Source organism: Delphinapterus leucas, chromosome 2 (genome assembly GCF_059928025.1).
Source record: "Delphinapterus leucas isolate spDelLeu-1000000601 "Yukka" chromosome 2, BTC_Dleu_Yukka2, whole genome shotgun sequence".
Classification (NCBI taxonomy): domain Eukaryota; kingdom Metazoa; phylum Chordata; class Mammalia; order Artiodactyla; family Monodontidae; genus Delphinapterus; species Delphinapterus leucas.
The window spans coordinates 89,151,029-89,175,734 of NC_143130.1; the positions used below are offsets into that span (position 1 = coordinate 89,151,029).

A 24,706-nucleotide genomic window follows, 5' to 3' on the forward strand; every position below is an offset into this window, starting at 1 on the left:
ATCACTAGATTTTTCTGTTTCTGGATAAGATCATCTAAGTCTGGGGTATTATGGTAGGTTAGAGGTTTAATTAGGATTTCTTTTCATATACTGCTCAAAATTAAATTTTAATAATTTATGTTCAACTTGGGGAAATCTTCAGTTTGAACTATGTATTTGATAAAGTGTGTTAACGTATTAGGGTTTTATTAGTAATATTCTTATGTAGTAGGTTGCTTTTATTATCAGTTATAAAATGAGGACACTGAAACATAAGGGAATTAAATAACTTGCTCAAGGTCACATCACTCATAAATGGTGGAATATGAATTCAAATTCAGGAAATTCTGGCCTTAGAATCTGAACTCTTTAACGACTTCACATACTGCCTCTCAGACATTTAATTTTACAGGCTTGTAAGTATGTTAAGGCTTAAAATTGTCATCATAGGATAAGAGTTTTAACTTAGGAGAATTACCATAGCCTTATTCCCTCATTCATGACTAATGTGAATGAGTGTTTAGATCCTTTTCTGGGATCAAGTTTTAATATGTGAGAAGGAAGGAGGAAAGCTGTTAGAAGAGCCAAAGTAGGATGCAGAAGACTGGGGGAAAATCTCACTTGTTTCCCAATTTTGTATACAGATGCCTCTAGAAATAGCAAGCAATCGTTTGGAGAATGGAAAACCCACACTGTGGGGCCAAAGTGGTCCAGAGGTACAGTGACAGCAAAGAGTTGGAATTTCTAATCCTCTGAAAGAAGCTGAGCCTCCACTGGGGAAGCACGGGTCTAGTCTACTAGACACTGTTGTTGTTTTTTTTTGTAGGGAAACTAAAAGGGCAGATGTTCCACTTCAAAAAGGCAAGGATTGCATAAAGAAGTAGTCTTATTTTTCTGTAAAGTAATTTTTTCTGTAGACTTCTGCTTAGTCTGTGACTACTAGGAAATCTGTTCAAGGTAGAAGTTTGTTCAAATCTTTGTTTTTATTTGAACTTTGAGCCTCTTACATTTCTATAGAACCTTAACCTACATTTAAAGCTGTCTTATGAGAATTCATATTAGTTAGTGATCAGTGAGTGCCTGTCCTCCACATAGTGATTCAGAGATCCAGGCTGCTCCCACCTTCTGGGGTCACCATCCTATAGATCTTCACAGTCAGTAGAATTAATCTGTATCAGGAGAATAAAAGAGGAATAGACACACACTCATAAAAGTCTTGGTTCAGAAGTTTCCCATATCACTTCCAATCACATAGCATTAGTGAGAACAAACCATGGCTACACCTAGGTGTAAGGAGGGCTGACAAATAAAAACTCTGGTTGGGAAAGTGCTACCTAGTAATAGCTACGTACTATGGAAGGGGGAGCATATAGTTTGCAGGACAGGAAGTGTCTCATTTACAGGAATTAAAGAATAGTGCAGTAATCCTTATGTATGGAGTGCTTTTGCTATGGCCAATGATAAAATTTGAGCTTTCCAGTACTGATGAACCTAGTGGCAGGGCAGGAATAAAGACGCAGACATGGAGAACATACTTGAGGACACAGTGGGGGAAGGGGAAGCTGGGACGAAGTGAGAGAGTAACATTGACATATATACACTACCAAATGTAAAATAGCTAGCTAGTGGGAAGCTGCTGCATAGCACAGAGAGATCAGCTCAATGCTTTGTGATGACCTAGAGGGGTGGGATAGGGAGGGTGGGGGGGAGACACAAGAGGGAGGAGATGTGGGGATATATGTATTGTATACATATAGCTGATTCACTTTGTTGTCCAACAGAAACTAACACACTATTGTAAAGCAATTATACTCCAATAAAGATATAAACAAAAAAGAAATTAAAAAATGAAAATAATAAAAGTTTTGAGCTTTCAAACAAAAATTTTGAAGAACTTGCATCCACTACCATAATCTTTGACAGTTTTCCAATACTTAAAGACCTCTGGTAATTCAGTGGTGATTTTAATGAATGTGATTTTTTTTTTTACTATAAAGAAATGTGTCAACATTTAGAATATCTGCATAACTCACTGAACCAATATTTTACAAATGACTAATGCATTATATTTTTTAAAATTATACATAGATTTTTAAAAGTGTGACAGACCAATGGATTTTAACGCAACAGAGTACGCAAAGCACAGTTATGTGTTTTCAGATTCCACGTTGCAACCCACCATTAAGAAACTAGAACTTGTCACATTTGGGTATAGTATTCAAAGAGTATTCACAGCTATTAAAATACTCCTCCTTTTTTTGACTAATCTATGTGACACTGGATTTTCTTAATATGCTTCAATATATAAATATATACTTCAAAAAATATATCACAGAAGAAATGCAGAAGTAAATATTAGAATCCAGCTGTCTTCTACTAAACCAGTTGTTAGAGATCTTTTAAATGTGAAACAGTGTTACTCTTCTCAAATATTTTTCTTGAATATAGTTATCTTTTTCGAAAAAGATGCCATTTATGTTAATATGAAATGGGTTTATTACTGTTATTTTTAATGAAATAATAAATACATGTTTAAGATTTCTCAGTTTTAATTTCTAATATAGGAAATACTAATAGATACAAAAACACATATAAACAAAAGTTCTTGTTGTCTTCAGTTATTCTTAAGAGTATAAAGTGGTCCTGAGACTAAAATTTTGAGGACCACTCTCCTACAGGAAATCATTGCAAAGGGGTTTGGTCCATGGCATCTGAGAGCTACCATATTGTGCTTATAGTTTTACATTCTGCTTACAGTTTTATAGTTTCTGTGTTGCTTATCCCCAAGCTGGACTCAGTCGTAACTGTGGAGAATCCTCTAAACATAAGACTCAGATCATTTATTTACTAAGGACATAAGCATGTTTTGATTTGGAGACTTCTCTACAGTTTCTAATGTTTCCTCAGCTCTGATGCATTTAACTTGCACATAAAAGACTTGAATGTCCTTGAGTATGTCATATAATCCCTCTCAGCCTTATTTTTCCACCTGAAAAAAATGAGGTGATTAGAATAGATTATTTCTATAGTTCCCTTTTCTAACATTTCTTTACTCTATGCCTTCTATCCATAGGTACTGAATAAACTCCTAAAGTGCTTGTTGAATGTTGAGGTGAAATTAGCAGTAGAGACTGATGACTTAGATTTATTATTTTGGAACTCTTTCCCCTCAACAGTTCTATCTCTGTGTGTGTGTGTATGTCTTTGTGTGTATTACTTCCTTAATTTGTGTGCTGGAGGAATGCTGAGGCAGGTCAAGAGCTGAACTGGGGTAAAACATGAGTATATACATATGTATGTGTGTGTATATATGACTGTCAAGGAATGCAATAATCTGGGCTCCATGTATGCTGCTGTCTCAGAATTGCTTCTAATCTAAAACATTTTTAAGACATAATTTCTTCTTCTTGACATTTTAGATGCTTATTGTCATATGGGGTTAACTTTTCTCCAGAATTTTAAACTAAAAGCACTTTCTCTTTTTGTTTTTAATGAGTTAAACAGGCAACAGGTAGTTAAAATTTGCCTTCCAAAAAAAATGGCATATCTCCCTTTTTAGGACTGGAATGTAAGAAGTTACAGAATTTCAGTATCTGGAAGGGCTCAGGATTTACAAGCCAGCTCCCCTTAACCAGTATATTGTTAGATTATTTACAAGACTAAAGTTTTAATGGTCATTTATCTTATTGTGGTACCACACCATATAACCTTTTAAACTCAGATGAAGATCGTTTTTGAAAAACAATCTTTACACCCCCTCTAATTTTTAAGCCCAATTTTTCCTCTTTATCTGAACTTTAAGGTTAAAGCATTAACATACTTTATGGTTTTTTATAGACTATTGTTTAAACCACAAGTGATAAAAAATATTTCTTCTATTCAGTTAACATGTAACTTTTAAGTACCTATGTGCACATCACTGTACTTAGTGATGTGAGGAGGTGAAAAATTTTTTAACAAGTTACTCATACACAAGCACTAGTTGATATTTAGCAAATGACATGTTCCAAAAATGCTTCAAGTAATAGCCAGATGGATTAGCTACTTGAACTTTAATTTGCACCTTTGTCATTTTGCTACATCTTCACTCTAAGCAATGCTTAGGGACAATAAAGACAGAACCCTTCAAACTTGAAAATGAGATAGCCCTCTGAGAATTAAGCCAGTAAAATCTCAACATTGCGCTTTTCAATATACATCATTAAAGAAAAACAAGAAATTTGCATGGCTAAAGAGTGAGGAAACCCCCAAAACAGTAACAGGATGGGCAGAGATATAAACTCCCAAAGTGGCAATAATTTCAATAAGTTGTATTATTGTACTATCATTGGTTAAATTTTTAAAATTTTTATTGGGGTATAATTGATTTACAATGTTGTATTAGTTTCAGGTATATAGCAAAGTGAATTGCTATACAAATACATATATCTACTCTTTTTTAGATCCTTTTCCCGTATAGGACAGAGTATTGAGTAGAGTTCCCTGTGCTATACAGTAGGTCTTCATTAGTTATCTGTTTTATATATAGTAGTATGTATATGTCAATCCCAATCTTCCAATTTATCCCTCCCCTCCCTTACCCCCTGGTAACCATAAATTTATTTTCTACGTCTGTAACTCTATTTCAAAGATAGAAGTTTTCGTAGATAATTTCATTTGTAGCCTTTTTCTTAGATTCCACATATAAGCAATATCATATGATATTTGTCTTTCTCTGTCTGACTTACTTCACTCACTATGAGAATCTCTGGATCCATCCATGTTGCTGCAAATGGCGTTATTTTGTTCTTTTATATGGCTGAGTAATATTCCATTGTATGTATGTACCACATCTTCTGTATCCATTCCTCTGGAGATGGACATTTAGGTTGCTTCCATGTCCTGGCTATTGTGAATTGTGCTACAATGAACATTGGGGTACATGTAGCTTTTTGACTTATGGTCTTCTCCATATGTACACCCAGGAGTGGGATTGCTGGATCATATGGTAGCTCTATTTTCAGTTTTTTAAGTAACTTCCATACTGTTCTCCATAGTGGCTGTTCCAGTTTGCATTCCCATCACCCTCTTCAGCATTTTTGTTTATAGACTTTCTGATGACAGCCATTGTGATGGGTGTGAGGTGATACCTCATTCTAGTTTTGATTTGCATTTCTCTAATAATTAGTGATTTTGAGCATCTTTTCACATGCTTTTTAATCTTCTGTATGTCTTCTTTGGAGAAATGTCTGTTTAGATTTTCTGCCCATTTTTTGATTGGGTTGTTTGTTTTTTTTGGCTTTTGTACTATGTGAAGAAAGACTATGTGAACAGAAGTGGGGTGAACAATATGTAGCATAGAATAGTTATAGCCCAAAGAACCAGAAACTAGTAGTGTTTTTACAGAACTATCCAAATTTGATTGTTGTGAATTAGATTTCAGAATAACTTGGATAATATATCTTTTAAAATCATTTATCCTCCCTTTGCTGGGATGCAACTTCTTAATTACTAATTTAGCTTCCAAGATAATTTTCCATGGTCTGCCACAGGGTGACTTGCAATGCCCGCCCCCCACAGGTACGTTGGTCTGTAGATTGGTAGCAGTGGTCAGAGGTGCTGGATAGTGTAAAAAGCAGCAGGTTCTTATCGTATTATTAAATGCATTAACATACTCCAGTGAGTGATGTGGAAATATCATGCTAAGGAGAAGTGAATAACAAGAATTTGAATACTTCTTTTTTTAATATTTATTTGTTTATTTGGCTGTGCCGGGTCTTAGTTACAACACACAGGATCTTCGTCACCACGTGTGGGATCTTCGTTGTGGCAAGTGAGATCTAGCTCCCTGACAAGGGATCGAACCTGGGCCCCCTGCATTGGGAGTGCAGAGTCTTAACCACTGGACCACCAGGGAAGTCCCAAGAATTTGAATACTTCTAAGAGATTAAGTCACTAGGTTGAACAAAACAAGGTGGTATGTTTCTTTTTTATTGAAGTATAGTTGATTTACAATGTTATATTAGTTTCAGGTGTACAAAATATTGTTTCAACATTTTTATAGGTTATACTCCATTTAAATTTATTATAAAATATTGGCTATATTCCCTGTGCATTGCATCCTTGTGTCTTATTTATTTTCTACCTAGTAGTTTGTACCTCTTAATCCCATTCACCTATCTTGTCTCTCCCCCCACCCATCGTCCCACTTGTAACCACTAGTTTGTTCTCTGTGAGTCTGTTTTTGTTTTGTTATGTTCACTCATTTGTTTTATTTTTTAGATGCTACATATAGGCAAAAATGTGTGTATTTGTCTTTCTCTGTCTGACTTATTTCACTAAGCATAATACCCTCCAGGCCCATCCATGTTACTGCAAATGGCAATTTTTCATTCTTTTTTATGGCTGAGTAACATTCCATTGTGTATATGTATGTATGTATATGTGTGTGTGTGAAGATATGTACACATCTTTTTTTTATACACATCTTCTTTATCCATTCATCTGTTCATAGACACTTAGGTCGATTTCATATTATGGCTATTGTAAATAATGCTGCTATGAACATTGGAGAGCATTAATCCTTTCAAATTAGTGTTTTTGTTTTCTTTGGATATATAACCAGGAGTGGAATTTCTTGATCATATGGTGGATCTAATTTTATTTTTTTGAGGAACCTCCATACTCTTTTCCATAATGGCTATACTAATGTACATTCTCACCAACAGTGCACAAGAGTTCCTTTACTCCGCATCCTTGCCAAAATTTATTTTTTTTTGTCTATTTGATGATAGTCATTCTGACAGGTTGGAGGTGGTATCTCATTGTGGTTTTGACTTGCATTTCTCTGATGGTTAGTGATGTTGAGCATCTTTTCATGTGCCTGTTGGTCCTCTTTGAAAAAAATTCTATTCAGGTCTTCTGCCCAGTTTTTAATCAAGTTGTTTGTTTTTTTGACAATGAGTTGTATGAGCTCTTTATATATTTTGGATATTTACTCTTGGCAGACATACCATTTGCAAATATCTTTCTTCATTGAGTATGTTGTCTTTTTGTTTTGTTGATGGTTTCCTTTGCTGTGCAAAAGCTTTTAGTTTAATTAGGTTCATTTGTAATTTTTGCTTTTGTTTCTCTTGCCCGAGGAGAAAGATGCAAAAAAATGTTGTTAAGATTTACATCAAAAGTATATGCCTACGTTTTCTTCTAGAGTTATGGTTTTTAGTCTTAAATTTAGGTTTTTAATCTATTTTGAGTTTGTTTTTATATATGGTGTGAGAAAATGTTCTAATCTCATTCTTTTACATGTAGCTTTCCAGTTTTCCCAACAGCGCTTATTGAAAAGACTGTCTTTCCTCATTATGTACTTCTACCTCCTTTATCCTAGATTAATTGACCATATGTTTGTGGGTTTATTTCTGGGCTCTCTATTCTGTGCCATTGGTCTATGTGTCTGTTGTTTTGCCAGTACCATGCTGTTTTGATTACTATAGCTGTGTAGTGTAGTCTGGAGTCAGGGAGCGTGACATCTCCAGCTTTGTTCTTTTTTCTCAAGATTGCTTTGAGTATTCAGGGTCTTTTGTGGTTTCATAAAAATTTTAGGATTATTTGTTCTAGTTCTATGAAAAAGTCATGGGTATTTTGATAGGGCTTGCATTAAATCTGTAGATTGCTTTGGGTAGTATGGAAATTTTAATAATGTTCTTCTAATCCATGACCATGGGATACATTTCAATTTCTTTGTATCATCTTCACTTGCCTTCATTAATGTCTTACAGTTTTCAGAGTATAGTTAAGTTTATTCACAGGTATTTTATCCTTTTTGATACAAGTGTAAAATGGAATTGTTTTCTTGTTTTCTCTTTCCAATAGTTCATTATTAGTGTACAGAAAAGCAACCCATTTCTGTATATTGATCTTGTATCTCACAACTTTACTGAATTCATTTATTAGTTCTAATCGTTTTTTGGTGGAGACTTTAGGGTTTTCTAGATATAGTCATGTCATCTGCAAATAGTGATAGTTTTACTTCTTCCTTTCCAATTTGGATGCCTTTTATTTCTTTTTCTTGTCTGATTGCTGTGGCTAGGACTTCCAATACTATGTTAGATAGAAACAGTGAGAGTGGGCATCCTTGCCTTGTTCATGATTTTAGAGGAAAACCTTTCAGTTTTTCACCATTGAGTACAATGTTAGCTGTGGATTTGTCATAAATGGCCTTTATATTGAGATATTTTCCTTCTAAACTAGCTGCTCCGTGGCATGTGGGATCTACCCAGACCAGGGCTCAAACCCATGTCCCCTGCATTGGTGGGCAGATTCTTAACCACTGTGCCACCAGGGAAGTCATAAACTAACTTTTTTGAGAGTTTTTATCATGAATGTGTGTTGAATTTTGTCAAATGCTTGTTCTACATCTATTGAGATGATCATGTAATTTTTATTTTTCATTTTGTTAATTTGGTATATCACATTGATTTGTGGATATTGAACTATCCTTACATCCCTGGAATAAATCCCACTTGATCATGGTGTATGATCCATTTGATATGTTGCTGAATTTGGTTTGCTAATATTTTATTGAGGATTTTTGCATCTATATTCATCAGAAATATTTGCCTGTGATTTTCTTTTTTGTAATGTCTTTGCCTGGTTTGGGTATCATGGTGGCTTTAAAGAATGAATTTGGATGTGTTTCCTTCTCTTCGATTTTTTTGGAATAGTTTGAGAAGGATAGGAGGATAGGGGAGTTTTCTGATTACTGATTTAATTTTAATACTAGTAGTCAGTCTGTTCAGATTATCTATTTCTTCCTGCTTCAGTCTTGGAAGATTGTACGTTTCTAGGAATTTATCCATTTCTTCTAGTCTGTCCAGTTTGTTGGCATATATCTGCTCATAGTACTCTCTCATGATTGTATTTTTGTGATATCAGTTATAGCTTCTCCTCTTTCATTTCTTATTTTATTTGTGTCCTCTCTCTTTTTTTCTTAATGAGCCTGGATAAAGGCTTACCAATTTTATTTATCTTTTCAAAAACCAGCTCTTGGTTTTATTGATTTTTTTCTATTATTTTTTGGGGGGTCTCTTTTATTTATTTCTACTCTGATCTTTATTATTTCCTTCCTTCTGCTGACTTTGGACTTTGTTCTTCTTCTAATTCCTCTAGATGGTTGGTTAGGTTTTTTATTAGAGATTTTTCTTATTTCCTGAGGTATGCCTATATTGCTATAAACTTCCCTCTTAGAACTGCTTTAGCTGCATCCCATAGATTTTGGAAAGTTGTGTTTTTATTTTCATTTTCATTTGTCTCAAGGTATTTTCTGATTTCCTTTGATTTCTTTGTTGACCTATTGGTTTTTTAGTAGCATGTTGTTTAGTCTCCATGTGTTTGTGTTTTTCCCATTTTTCTTCTGGTAATTAACTTCTAGTTTCATACCATTGTGGTTGGAAAAGATACCTTAACTGTTTATTGTAGTTATAGTTGATTTTATAATTTTTGTCTTTTAATCTTCATACTAGCTTATTTAAGTGGTTAATTCACAGCCTTTACTATATATTTGCCTTTACCAATGGGATTTTTCCCTTCCTTTAAGTTCTTATTTCTTGTTATAGCCTTTTCTTTTTCACATAAAGAAGACCCTTTAACACTTCTTGTACAGTCAGTTTAGTAATATGAACTCTTAATTTTTGCTCATCTGAGAATCTCTATATCTCTCCTTCAGTGCTGAAATGACAACCTTGAGGGGTAGAGTATCCTAAGTTGTAGACATTTTCCTTTCAGCACATTAAATGTATCATGCCGCTCCCTTATGGCCTGCAGAGTTTCTGCTGAAAAATCAGCTTATATCCTTATGGGGGTTCCCTTGTATGTAACTTTTTTTTTCTCTTGCTGCCTTTAGAATTCTCTCTACATTTTGCCATTTTAACTATGATATGTCTTGGTGTGGGTCTCTTTGTTTTCACTTTCTTTGGGACTCTCTGTGATTCCTGTATCTAGATATCTCTCTCCTTCATGTTTGGGAAGTTTTCAGCCATTATTTCATCAAATACATCTCTACCCCTTTTTCTCTTCTCCTTCTGGGACCCCTGTAATGTGAACGTTAGTACACTTGATATTGTCCAGAGGTTCCCTTAAACTGCTCTCATTTTTAAAATTTGTTTTTCTTTTTGCTATTCTGATTGTGTAATTTCTATTATTCTATCTTCCAGATAGCTCATGCATTCTTCTGTTATCACCTAACCTGCTGTTAATTCCTATAATGTATTTTTCAATTCAGTTATTGAATTCTTCAGCTCTGACTGGTTCTTTTTTCTATTTTCTAGTTCTTTCTTAAAATTCTCATGATGTTCATCTATTTTTTCCCCCAAGTTCAGGTAGCCTTATTACTATTGCTTCAAGCTCTTTATCAGGTAAATTGTTTATATCTGTTTCATTGGAGTTTTTTCAGGGGTGGTTTCTTGTTCTTTTGTTTGAAACATATTCTTCTGTCTTCTCATTTTGTTTAAATTTCTCTGTCTCTATGAAATTAGGTGAAACAGTTACCTATTCTGATATTGAGGGTGTGTCCTTGTGTGGGAGTGTCCCTATGCAGTTTTCTTGTGCCCAGAGGCTTTGTTAGGTGGCTATACCTGAAGTGAACAAGGGCCAGGTCTTTCCCTGATGTGTGCTGGCAGCCACCACCTTGGTGGGAAGTAGGGCTGGAGCCAGAGCCAGGTGCAAGCTGGGACTTCTCCTTTGCTCAGTGTCCATCACTGCTCTATCAGGGGTGGGGTCTGGGTCCAAGAGGTTGGAACAGGAGCCCTGAGGGACTTGGGTTTTTCCAGGGTTTCTCCACCTTGGTTTAGGGGTGGCTGGGGCCTAAGGGCTTGGGGCTGCACTTCTGTGCTGGTTTCACTTTTCCCCAGTGTGCTTACCTCGGTTAGACGTTGGGTCAGGCCAGAAGGGTTGGTGCTACACTAGTGAGCTGGCTCGCTCAGTGTGGGAAGGGACACATGCTCGAGTGTGATAATTGTCTCTGCCCTGGAGCTAGTCTCACTCCCCCCTGATTGTGAGCAAGGATGCACTCTGTCAGTGGTAGTCTTTGCCCTGGAGCTAGTCTCACTCCCTCCCAAGTCTGTGCACCAAGCTGCATCCTGGTATGCTGACAGTGGCTGCCAATACCCTGATCAAAGTGAAACTGCACCCCTTCAGATGCGACTTGAACCCAGCCACACTTCAGATGGGACTTGAACCCCCAGCCTCTGACTTAGGAGAGGACTCAAACCCATTTGCACCTCAGCTGGGACTCGAACCCACAATCTTCTAACTGAAACCACACAACCCATCTCAGGACTTAATGAAGTTCAGGTTCTTTATGCCTCCGTGCAGAAGGAATTCAGTGAGAGACAAAGTGATAGGCAAGAAGTAGATTTATTAATATCCTTTGTAAAGAATTTGCAGGAAAACGGGACATGAGAGGATGGTCATGTCCCAGGTCTTGGGTGAGTCCCTGGGATGGGCCCGCCAAGTGAGGGTCTTTGGCGCCACACGGAAGGAATTCAAGAGCGAGCCGTAGTAAAGTGAAGGCAGAGATACACATTCCATAGACAGAATGCTGGCCATCTCAGAAGGCGAGAGCAGCCCTAGGAGAAACACACTCCAAAGACAGAGTGTGGGCCATCTCAGAAGGTGAGAGAGGCCCCGAAATACAGGGTAGCTAATTTTCATGGGCTGGGTGATTTCATAGGCTTATGAGTGGGAGGGTTATTCCAACTATTTTGAGGAAGGGGTGGGGATTTCGAGGAATTGGGCCGCTGCTCACTTTTTGCCCTTTTATGATTGGCCTCGGGACTGTCATGGCACCTGTGGGTGTGTCATTTAGCACGCTAATGTATTACAGTGGGCGTATAATAAGTCTCAAGGTCTACTGGAAGTCAAATTTTCCACCACCTTGGGCCTAATTGGTTCTAACCAGTTTATGTAGTATCCTCAACAGCTATGTCATTCTTTTAAAGGTTGTGCCCTGACCCCTTCCATTCTGTCTCAAAACCCCTCACTCCCCAGGAAGGATCCCTGAGCCTGTGAAATAGCCCCCTCCTCTTCTGTGTCCTCTGCTAGGGTTGCAGGTCCTGACCAGATCACTTCTCCCTTCCTACCAGATTGTGTGTGAATCTTTCCTCACAGCTTTGGTTGTAGAGGAGCCTTCCTGCTAGTTCCCAGTGAGAGTCATTCTATATGTAGTTGTAGCTTTGATGTTTTTGTGAGGGGAGGTGAGTCCAGCATCCTCCTATTCCGTCACCTTGAATCCACCCCAAGATGGTACATTTCTATTCATTTGCAACAACTACATTTATATATTGCTTAAATATTGGAATAATGCTTTGTAATGAGGTGTGCTCATTATTCTGTCACTGAATTGGAATTGGTTTATCCATTCATTGAATGAATATTTGCTGACAGCTTACTCTGTGCCAGACACTGTTAAAGGTGCTTGGGATATGTAAGTGAACAAAATAGATAGGATACATTTTTTTTAATTAAGGACTAGTGAGGAGAAAAAGACAATGGGATAAACACAGTGGACTAAGGAAACTCTAAGGTTTATGGTGGGCAGTGAGAAGATTGGACAGATAAAGTAGAGCCAGTTGTTTGACAGCTTTGGATGCTATTTTAAAGAATTTAAATTCAATAGTCAGTAAGCAGCTAACATGGATTCTTTAACTGACAACTGACATCATCAAAGTAGTATTTCAGGAAGATTAAGGAAATAGGTAGTATCTGAGATGGGCAGGAACTTGAGACAGAAGAATGATTAGGGAACAATTGCTAAACTCTAGACATGAGGTAATGAGGTTGTAAAGGACCAAGAAAGACATACAACTGAGATGTTGAAAAAGAAGAGGCTAGCTAGGTTTTGGTGATAATGGATAGTCAAAGAGAAGTAGAGGTAAGAATAAAGCTGACTAAATTTTGAGCATAAATTTTAGGGAAAGTGTTTATCCATTCCCATGTACAGAGGGTTGGAATATATATTGGGGAAAAGATTCCTGAAAATCAAATTTGCAATTTACATTTTTAAAGGCTTTAAAACTTATGGGTCTAATAATTCTGTTTCTTATAATTATCTTAATAATATAATCATAAATATAAAGGAGTATGTACAAAAAAATCATTTATGTTAGTGAAAAATCTGAAACAACCAAAATAACCAACAATAGAAGATCAGTTAAGTCTCACCCAGCCTAGCTGGATCCATTAACTGGTTGATTAATAGAAAAATTTTAAAGTGGAGACTCATTAAATTGATATGTACATATACCTTAAGTATTTTCTTTACTTCAAACATAACTGTGTACATTCGTCAATTTTTTATATGGGGCTATTGTCTTTTCCATATCAATGGGCATATCATGTCCATTAAAATATTGTTTACAGTGTACAGTTAGAGTTTCTTTAAAATGACATGAGAATTCAATGATATCTGCCAAATAATCTGAGTGCATAGTTCTAGACTTTTATTACTTTTTTTCCTGTTTTTTTTTCCCATACCTAATTTAAGTTTTTAATCACTTACATTTTTCCATTGCCCCTCCATAGGCCACTCTAAGGACTTTGGCTTTTATTCTAATATGGAAAACAGCTGCAGTTTTGAATAGAGAAATTGCATTATCTGAGATATGATATAACAGAATCACTCTGGCTACTCTGAGAATGGACTATGGTGTGTGTGTGGCAGGTGTTGGGAGTAGGGGGAGGGTGTCCTTTGTGCAATTTATACTCCATAATTGTTTCATTGCAAAAACAACTGTGGCTCTCTTTCCAGTGTTTGCATTTCCTTTTAGCCCCAATGTGAATAACAAAATATGGAGACAGTAGGAAAACCAGGGATCCAAGAAGCACGGCCGACTTTAGAACCATCTTAGAAAATATGGAATTAGGTGGGAAGCAACATAAGGCTTTTCAGGATGTTTAAGGAAGAAACAAAGATAAAGAATCAGGTATAATTCCTAGAAAGTCCTCTCCACCCCTGCTGCCATCATTTAGCTAATTGGTTCTCAAATGCATGGGCCCATTAGAATCTCCTGGAGAGCTTTAAAAATACCAGTGCCTGGGCCCCATCCCAGATACACTGATGCATTTGGTCTGGAGTGGGACCTAGGTCTCATTATATATATATATAAAAAAAAAAAATCCCAGGTGATTCCAATGTGCATCTTGCATTAAAATAAATTGTTTTTCAAGTCTGTTTAGGTCTTATCCTCATACGATATTGGGTAACTTGTGACTGATTACCTCCACCGTCTAGGACAAAACACCATCAAAACAAAACACCATCTAGGACAAGCCATCTATGGCTTGAGGAATTTCAGCTGGCATTTATGATCTTATTCTCTTGAGGTAGGGTGGTGGAGGGGGAGGTTATCTTCATGTTGGGTCTGAAGGCAGGGTCATTTCCTTCATGTAGAGGCAAAGTGATGTTAGTTTTCCACCTACATTAGGAGATCTAAGAAGGCACAACTCAAGCTAATAGGCAGTACACACTGTGGTTCAAACCTTTTCTCAATTATCCTATGTGGCATTGTACCATAAAGTATCCCTCAGGGAAGGATCAAACATGTTGCCACAGAGGATATACCTACTTCGTCTTTCTCTGCTGAATGGCTCACCACTGAAAGCCATGAATTACTCGTTATTAGGCCCTAAAGAATCCTGTCTTTGTGGCAGTGGCCTTAAAAACATTGTTTCTGACTTGTGTTAGCCTTTAAGATGGCCTCCAGTGATTCCTGCTTTCTAGTTTGTATGCCTTTGTTAATTCCCTCTCCTTGAGTACAGGCAGAAGTGATGAGACACTTCTGAAGATTAGGCTATGAAATACTGTAACTTCCGTTGTGGGCACTCTTTTTCATTCTCTCTGATTCCTTGCTCTGTGGGAAACAAACTGCCATGCTGTAAGTGGAGCTATGGAGAAGCTCACGTGGCAAGGAAGTGGTATTTCAAACCCACAACCAGTGAGGATCTAAGGTCGATCCCTCTCTGAGTTGAGCATTGAGATAACAGATAACTGCAGTTCTGGCCAACACCTTGATTGCAGCGTTATAGAAGATTCTAGATAGAGACACCTAGCTAAACCATACACAGGTCCCTAACCACATTAACTATGAGATAATGAAAGCTTGCTGTTTAAGCCATTAAGTTTTAGGATAATTTGTTACACAACGATAGATAACTAATACGTGTCTGGCTGGACTTATCAAGAGAAAGGCCTTCCATCTTCAAGCTAAATGTTATTATTCATTTCACATTTCAATTATTAGACTATAAGTTCTATTCATATGAAAAGAAAATAAATTTTTATCATCTCATAAATTCAATTTGACGATTTGGAAACTCCTGAAATTGAAGAGACTAGGACTTTCTCTGTTGCTTTCTGGCAAATCTTCGCAACTCAGGAGAAAGTAAGGAGGACCTTCAAAATGGCGGAGGAGTAAGGCATGGAGATCACCTGCCTCCCCACAAATACATCAAAAATACAACTACATGTAGAACAACTCCTACAGAACACCTCCTAAATGCTGGCATAAGACCTCAGACTTCCCAAAAGGCAAGAAACTCACCACGTACCTGGATAGGGCAAAAGAAAAAAAAAAAAAAAGAGACAAAAGAATAGGGATGGGACCTGCACCTCTGGGAGGGAGCTGTGAAGGAGGAAAAATTACCACACACTAGGAAGCCCCGTCTCTGGTGGAAATGGGGGGTGCGTGGGGGGGAAGCTTCAGAGCCACAGAGGAGAGTGTAGGAACAGGGGTGCAGAGAGCAAAGCGAAGAGATTCCCACACAGGATCAGTGCTGACCAGCACTCACCCGCCGGAGCGGGTGGGGGCTGAGAGCTGAGGCTCGGGCTTCGGAGTTCAGATCCCAGGGAGACGACTGGGGTTGGCTGCGTGAACACAGCCTGAAGGGGGCTAGTGAGCCACAGCTAAGCTGGGGGGAGTCCGGGAAAAACCTGAAACTGCCTAAGACTCAAGAGACCATTGTTCGGGGTGCGCGAGGAGATTCAGAACACCGCCTAAACGAGCTTCACAGATGGTGCGAGCCACGGCTATCAGCGCAGACACCAGAGTCGGGCATGAAATCCTAAGGCTGCTGCTGCAGAAACCAAGAAGGCTGTGTCTAATTGGTAATTACCATTCCTAGTAATTGATATTTATTGGACATTCCATCCAAAACAACAGAATACACTTTCTTCTGAAGTGCTCATGAAACATTCTCCAGGATAGATCATATCTTGGGTCACAAATCAAGCCTCGGTGAGTTTAAGAAAATTGAAATCATATCAAGCACCTTTTCTGACCACAACGCTATGAGACTAGATATCGATTACAGGAAAAAACTGTAAAAATACAAAAACATGGAGGCTAAATAATACACTACTAAATAACCAAGAGATCACTGAAGAAATCAAGAGGAAACCATAAAATACCTAGAAACAAATGACAATGAAAACATGATGACCCAAAACCTACGGGATGCAGCAAAAGACGTTCTAAAAGGGAAGTTTATAGCAATACAATCCTACCTCAAGAAAGAAGAAACGTCTCACATAAACAACCTAACTTTAAACCTAAAGCAATTAGAGAAAGTACAAAAAAAAGAAAACCCAAAGTTAGCAGAAGGAAAGAATTCATAAAGATCAGATCAGAAATAAATGAAAAAGAAATGAAGGAAACAATAGCAAAGATCAATAAAACTAAAAGCTGTTTCTTTGAGAAGATAAACGAAATTGATAAACCTTTAGCCAGACTCATCAAGAAAAAAAGGGAAAAGACTCAAATCAATAGAATTAGAAATGAAAACAGAGAAGTAACAACTGACACTGCGGAAATACAAAGGATCATGAGAGATTACTACAAACAACTATATGCCAACAACATGGACAACCTGTAAGAAATGGACAAATTCTTCGAAAAGCACAACTGTCTGAGCCTGGACAAGGAAGAAATAGAAAATATAAACAGAACAGTCACAAGCACTGAAATTGAAACTGTGATTAAAAATCTTCCAACAAACAAAAGCCCAGGACCAGATGGCTTCACAGGCGAATTCTATCAAATGTTTAGAGAAGAGCTAACACCTATCCTTCTCAGACTCTTCCAAAATAGAGGGAGGAGCATTCCCAAACTCATTCTACGAGGCCACCATCACCCCGATACCAAAACCAGACAAAGATGTCACAAAAAAAGGAAACTACAGGCTAATATCATTGATACACATAGATGCAAAAATCCTCAACAAAATACTAGGAAACTGAATCCAAAAGCACATTAAAAGGATCATACACCATGATCAAGTGGGGTTTATCCCAGGAATGCAAGGATTCTTCAATATATACAAGTCAATCAATGTGATACTCCATATTAACAAACTGAAGAATAAAAACCATATGATCATCTCAATAAATGTGGAAAAAGCTTTCAACAAAATTCAACACCCATTTATGATGAAAACCCTCCAGAAAGTAGGCATAGAGGGAACTTTCCTCAACGTAATAAAGGCCATATATGACAAACCCACAGCCAACATCGTTCTCAATGGTGAAAAGCTGAAACCATTTCGTCTAAGATCAGGAGCAAGACAAGGTTGTCCACTCTCACCAGTATTATTCAACATAGCTTTGGTAGTTTTAGCCCCAAAAATCAGAGAAGAAAAAGTAATAAGAGGAATCCAAATAGAAAAAGAAGAAGTAAAGCTGTCACTGTTTGCAGTTGACATGATACTATACGTAGAAATCCTAAAGATGCTACCAAAAAACTACTAAAGCTAATCAATGAATTTGGTAAAGTAGCAGGATACAAAATTAATGCACAGAAATCTCTTGCATTCTTACACACTAATGATGAAAAATCTGAAAGAGAAATTAAGGAAACAATCCCATTTACCATTGCAACAAAAAGAATAAAATATCTTGGAAAAAACCTACCTAAGGAGACAAAGACCTGTGCTGAAAACTATAAGACACTGATGAAAGAAATTAAAGACGATACAAACAGATGGAGAGATGATATACCATGTTCTTAGATTGGAAGAATCAACACTGTGAAAATGACTGTCCTAACCAAAGCAATCTACAGATTCAGTGCAATCCCTATTAAATTACCAATGGCATTTTTCACAAAACTAGAACAAAAAATTTCACAGTTTGTATGGTAACACAAAAGACCATGAATAGCCAAAGCAATCTTGAGAAAGAAAAAATGGAGCTGGAGGAATCAGGCTCCCAACTTCAGACTATACTACAAAGCTACAGTAACCAAGACAATATGGTACTGGCACAAATCAGAAATATAGATCAATGGAACAGGATAGAAAGCCCAGAGATAAACCCACGCACATATGGTCACCTTATTTTTGACGAAGGTGGCAAGAATATACAATGGAGAAAAGACAGCCTCTTCAATAAGTGGTGCTGGGAAAACTGGACAGCTACATGTAAAAGAATGAAATTAGAACACTCCCTCTTACCATACATGAAAATAAACTGAAAATGGATTACAGACCTAAATGTAAGGCCACACACTATCAAACTGTTTGAGGAAAACATAGGCAGAACACTCTATGACATAAATCACAGCAAGATCCTTATTGACCCACCTCCTAGAGAAATGGAAATAAAAACAAAAATAAACAAATGGGACCTAATGGAACTTAAAACTTTTGTACAGCAAACGAAACCATAAACAAGACAAAAAGACAACTCTCAAAATAGAAGAAAATATTTGCAAATGAAGCAACTGACAAAGGGTTAATCTCCAAAATTTACAAGCAGCTCATGCCGTTCAATATCCAAAAAGCAAACAACCCAATCCAAAAATGGGCAGAAGACATAAATAGATATTTCTCTAAAGAAGATATACAGATAGCCAACAAACATGTGAAAGGATGCTCAACATCACTAGTCATTAGAGAAATGCAAATCAAAACTAAAACGAGGTATCACCTCACACCAGTCAGAATGGCCATCATCAAAAAATCTACAAACAATAAATGCTGGAGAGGGTGTGGAGATAAGGGAACCCTCTTGCACTATTGATTGGAATGTAAACTTATCCAGCCACTATGGAGAATAGTATGGAGGTTCCTTAAAAAACTAAAAATAGAACTACCATACGACCCAGCAATCCCACTACTGGGCATATACCCTGAGAAAACCATAATTCAAAAAGAGTCATGTACCACAATATTCATTGCAGCACTATTTACAATAGCCAGGACATGGACACAACCTAAGTGTCCATCAACAGATGGATGGATAAAGAAGATGTGGCACATATATACAATGGAATATTACTCAGCCATAAAAAGAAATGAAATTGAGTTATTTGTAGTGAGGTGGATGGACCTAGAGTCTGTCATTGACACTGAAGTAAGTCAGAAAGAGAAAAACAAATACCATATGGTAACACATATATATGGAATCTAAAAAGAAAAATAAATGGTTCTGAAGAACCTTGGGGCAGGACAGGAATAAAGATGCAGATATAGAAAATGGACTTGGGGACACGGGAAGGGGAAAGGGTAAACTGGGACAAAGTGAGAGAGTAGCATTGACATATATACACTACCAAATGTCAAATAGCTAGTGGGAAGCAGCTGCATAGCACAGAGAGATCAGCTTGGTGCTTTGTGACCACCTAGAGGGGTGGGATAGGGAGGATGGGAGGGAGACGCAAGAGGGAGGGGATATGGGGATATATGTATACGTATTGCTGATTCACTTCGTTATACAGCAGAAACTAACCATTGTAAGGCAATTATACTCCATTAAAGATGTTAAGAAAAAAACAAGTACGTTTTCTTGGCAAACCATTCTAAGTTAGAGGATGAGTGGAAACACATATGTGGGCCTGAAGGTACATCACCTTCATTGAAAGCAGCCGCTCTGCTGGATGCATATAGAAGTGGAATAAAGAGTAGCCTGGGTGTGGGCAATACAGGGGTAGGAAATTGAGATTCAAACTATTATGTATAAAATAAGCTACAAGGATATATTGTACAACACAGGGAATATAGCCAATATAATAACTATAAATGGAATATAACCTTCAAAAAGTGTGAATCACTATATTGGACACCTATAACTTACATAATATTGTATATCAGCTATATATCAATTAAAAATAGTAAAGTTTAAAATAAAGAGTAGCCTGGCAACAGTGTTGAAATAGGCATGAAGGTTTAATGAACTATGGCATATTAAGATATGCATTAAGAACTCATATCAGAGAGACCAGTTAATAGATATTCTCTAAAAACTGTTTTAAGGTGATCATAGAAATGGTCAAGGCTGATAATCATCTGATACCCACAGGTTAGTCACAGTGGCCTGAATCTATTCTAATAGAGCAGTGGTATATTCTGATTGACCAGTAACCACTCATACTTGTCATTAAATATTTTTAATGTCACTCTGGTTCATAGTAAACTTTTACATAAACTTTTGGTTTTCTTTAGCCATGTGTCACCTGCGTGTAAAGTTGAACTATGAGAGGTACAGGATCTCTTGTGTCTTATTCATGCCGAAGTATATGGCAGTTGGATAGTAGTGTAAATGAAGCCACATGATAAAGCTTACACATTTTTCTGATGCATCACTTTTTCCCACTGGTATGAATTTTATATTAAAGCAAACATAAATATATTGTGGAATAAAATGCAAAAATCACATGTGTTTTAAGAGAATGATTTTCAAGAAAATTTGTGTCTTTGGTGGGCTACCTTTGCGTTATTCCTTAGACTCTCATTCTCTACCTCTACTAGTATTGGTATTTAAGTAGAAAATTGTGAGAGGCACTGATTTAGGATATTTGTGGATACAGAATTGCTTTTACTATAGCTGGTCCCATAGTCCACCTCTATGTTATTTGTCACTTTAGAGAATCAGAAGGGCAAACTCTGCGAGATGGAAACTAAGAATTTATCTCCAGCATCCCTTCTCTTCTGTCATTAAGTTGAATTTTAGCCAACTCAAAGGCTGATAATTTATATTATAGCATTTTTATGTAAAAATGTTTTAGTTCACTAATTGCATTGAAAGTATCTTTTTTATTACTTCTTTTGTTAACATTTCATATTCTTCTGTTTAATTTTTTCCTTCCTAATTCTTGGAAACCAATGTATTTAACCAATTTTCTCTTTCAAAGAGCATTTAGAAAAGGTTACTCTGTTTATCTGGCTATTTTGCACAGTGCTTTCCATTTGTAAGTAAAGAGGTGCATTTAAAAGTTGAATAGGGGGCTTCCCTGGTGGCGCAGTGGTTGAGAGTCCGCCTGCCGATGCAGGGGACACGGGTTCATGCCCCGGTCCAGGAAGATCCCACATGCCGCGGAGCGGCTGGGCCCGTGAGCCATGGCCGCTGAGCCTGCACGTCCGGAGCCTGTGCTCCGCAACGGGAGAGGCCACAACAGTGAGAGGCCCACGTAAAGCAAAAAAATAAAATAATAAAATAAAAAAGACCACTAACTAATAATCCTAATCATCCAAGAGTAGGAAATACATGCTGAATGACCTAGACTCTTGTGGCAGCTCTGAACCTAACCAGCTATGTGATTTGGGATCTGTTACAATCTCAATTTCCTGGTCTACACATGAATAGTAAGGACTAAGGCCGCTTGCAGTGTTTAGATTCTTGAATTCTAAGTGTATGTAACTAGCGCAGATTTTATTTTCTAAAATTTTCACATTAAGTGTAAAACAAAAGGAGGAGGGAGGATAAAGAATTATAAGTAAGTGTTTCTAGAAACACTACCGGATTGGACTTACTGCTAAATGTTGGTTAATTCAGCGTTGCTTTGTAATTTGTTCATAACTATAACTCTATAGTCAGAGTATTTGGTCCTAATATAGCTCATAACTTATATACATACACACTGTTTCTGTTTAAATTTCCATATAATCATGTTTCACCCTTTTTAAAATAAAGTACGGTTAGTCTCATTATGAATTTTCTTTGATACTCAAACATTGAGTGAATTCATATAAAAAATTGATTATGTACAGACACTCTGCTAGACACTAAGGAAACAAATATGAAAAACATAGATCCTCAAAAAAAAAAAACCATGTAGGTCCTCTTCTGCTCTCAGTATGTTCACAAGACAGCAGTAACAGAAGCCTGATCTAGGAACCTAGGCTAGCAAGGCCCTTGAATCATACAACAGTTAAGAATATCATTCATGGCATTTCCCCAGAGTATATCTGAGGAAGGGCAATTTTTTCTAGCTTCCTGCAGCCTCATCATGTAGGTTGAGTCACAAGGAAATCAAATGAACCTATTATTTCTGTTAACTTAGCCTTTTCATGTAACTCTCTCTTATAAATGTATTATCAGTTAATATTTGTATAAAATAAAGGGACTTAAAAGACAAATATTTTGAAATTAAAACCACCCTTATTAGCATACCACCAATTTAATTTCGATAAATGTTGGCCTTCTACTGATGAACATTAAAGTGCTAACAAGATCTGCCAGTGCCAGAATTATGAAGTAGAAATTTATCTTTTCAATAAGGCCTGACCTCAAGCCTTCGTTGCTATTCAGGGCCTCAAATCCCTAAGTATAGACTCTACTTTGGGCATTGTGCTCTTGCCATTGAACAGGAAAACAACTTTCAATGCTGCCATATTTTGAATGGCAGAGATTTCTAGAGATTAGAAAAACTACTAACTTTAAATATGCATATTTTTTAAATGTTGTACTATTCTACTCATGAACTCAAATATAGTTTAACTTTAAAATCCTGTAAGTTCTTTTATCTACAGTGATTTTACTTATAAGATCCAATTTAGTTGACAAGAGTATGTGGCAAAACATATTTCACATTTTTGTATTGTTCCCTGTGAGACATCTATTGTAAGAATTGCTGCAAGCTGTCATTTTTGTCTGCTGTCCAGGATTTGCTGGCCTGAGTGCTGTGTACTAGACTTGGTGTTGCTCATGAGGGGGAGGGGGAACTTGCAATTGAGCCAGACGGTTTTGTTATTGCTTTAGAATTAAAAGCATATGAAACAGATACAGCTTATTAAGGTTTTTTTTATAAATAACATAAACTTAAATAACAAAACAGTAAAGTTCAAATACAACTTAAAATAGAGTTTAATGCGGTAACCACAGGATAAAAGCATGATTATTTGTGGGAAGAACATTATTAAAAGCCATATTCCCGAATATGAATTATACAAAAGATAGATTATGTTACTTGAAAAAAACATAAAAGATTTTTGAATTTTACTTTTAGGGATTATAAAATGTTATTTTGTCGTGAGTGAGATGAAGTACAGTATTATCATCATTATTGCTATTTTATATACAAGATTTTTGAAAACATCCTTTAAGCAATACCCTTTCAATTGGGAGCAGCATTAGGAATTTTGTTCTTGTTAACAGGTACAAGCATGTTCTAATCTTGTACTCTTGTAAAACTACCTCTTTGATTCATTTCCATAATAGAATTTTTGAGAATATTCCTTCTTTTCTGATTAGAATTTAAGTGGCTCATGATTTTTCACTAGAAAGCATTCAGATACTGCTCATCTTCCATAGTTAGTGTTGGCTTGATTATCTGACAAATCATTCCAGCAGCTTTTAGGTCTGACACATCTTATATAACATCATCTGCATTATTATTATTATAGCAGCCATTTTCTAAGCAGATAGGAATATTTAAATAATCATTATCAGATAATCAAATCTAACAGTCTTAAGGGTAAATTAATTTAAGAAAAAAACATTACTATTACTGACATCATGATTGTACAACCAGTTTTACAATTTTTTACAACTTTTAGTTACTAAATCTGATTTTTGTGTATATTTTTTCAAATCTTTCTTTAATGCAGTCTCTTAAAATAAACATAAATGCGCAAGTCCAGCTTGATCAGTTTTTCAGTAGTTTTCCAGCCTTTCTTGGTTACTTAAAAAAAAAAAAAAAAAGAAAAGAAAAAAGGAAGAAAACAGTCCACTTAAAGAAATCTCCCTGCTGGAACTGGTTTCTTATATGCCATATATGATTAGGTTATTGCCATAGGAAGAAAGTGGGCTGTTTTTTGTTCTTTCTTCGTTTTTTTCCCTCTTACAGGAACCCCCTTTTGATTTAAGGCAACAAACATTTCTCCTCCACTGTGTGTCCATTTAGCTGATGCATATGTGTTGTAGTGGTTTTCCAGAATTAATTCTTTGAAGTTACAATCTTCATTGCATTCTTTCTGCAAAGAACAACAAACAAACAACATTATCCAAATTATTTTTGGAGGGACTCAATTAGACAAAGAATAAGCAGTAATATTTAGTAGGATTAAAACATACATGACTTTTTTTGAGCGGGCATAATGCAGTTTGTTATATATACTTAGCATATTTGAAAAAAGGTTAAATTTTTTAAAAGATAAAATGATACACATTTAGTTATGCAACATAGTTTCAAACATGTAGCTTTTTGGCAGTCAGTTGCTACTATTCTTAAGTATTAAGAGCTATTTCCCCCTAATTAGCAGCTCTCATATTACTATGCCCAAGTCACTCTTTCCCTAACACTGACATTTTGATACAATTAGCAGAGCCTCTGCCTCCCTCAGCTGAAGGACATATTTCACAACTTTTCTTCATTTACTATTACACTGCCTGTGATAGTGATGGAAAATAAAAAGTTAATTTGTTCATCCAACTATTCATTCATTCACTGAAACCTGTATTTTTACGTAGTCTGTGCCAGGAATA

At 36.5% G+C, this 24,706-nt stretch overlaps 2 protein-coding genes across 2 annotated transcripts in view; one reads left to right on the top strand and one right to left on the bottom strand.

The window, feature by feature from the left end:
• Nucleotides 1–24,706, top strand: part of FAM227B (family with sequence similarity 227 member B) — a 276,474-nt gene that overhangs the window by 84,773 nt on the left and 166,995 nt on the right. The gene's annotated exons all lie outside the window — the stretch shown is intronic.
• The window catches only part of FGF7 (fibroblast growth factor 7), a 68,705-nt gene continuing 64,435 nt past the window's right edge, over nucleotides 20,437–24,706 (bottom strand). Inside the window, exon 4 of the mRNA XM_022587150.3 lies at nucleotides 20,437–24,195. Within this exon, the coding sequence (XP_022442858.1) occupies nucleotides 24,001–24,195 (195 nt within the window). The 3' untranslated portion in view covers nucleotides 20,437–24,000. The remainder of the gene's footprint in view (nucleotides 24,196–24,706) is intronic.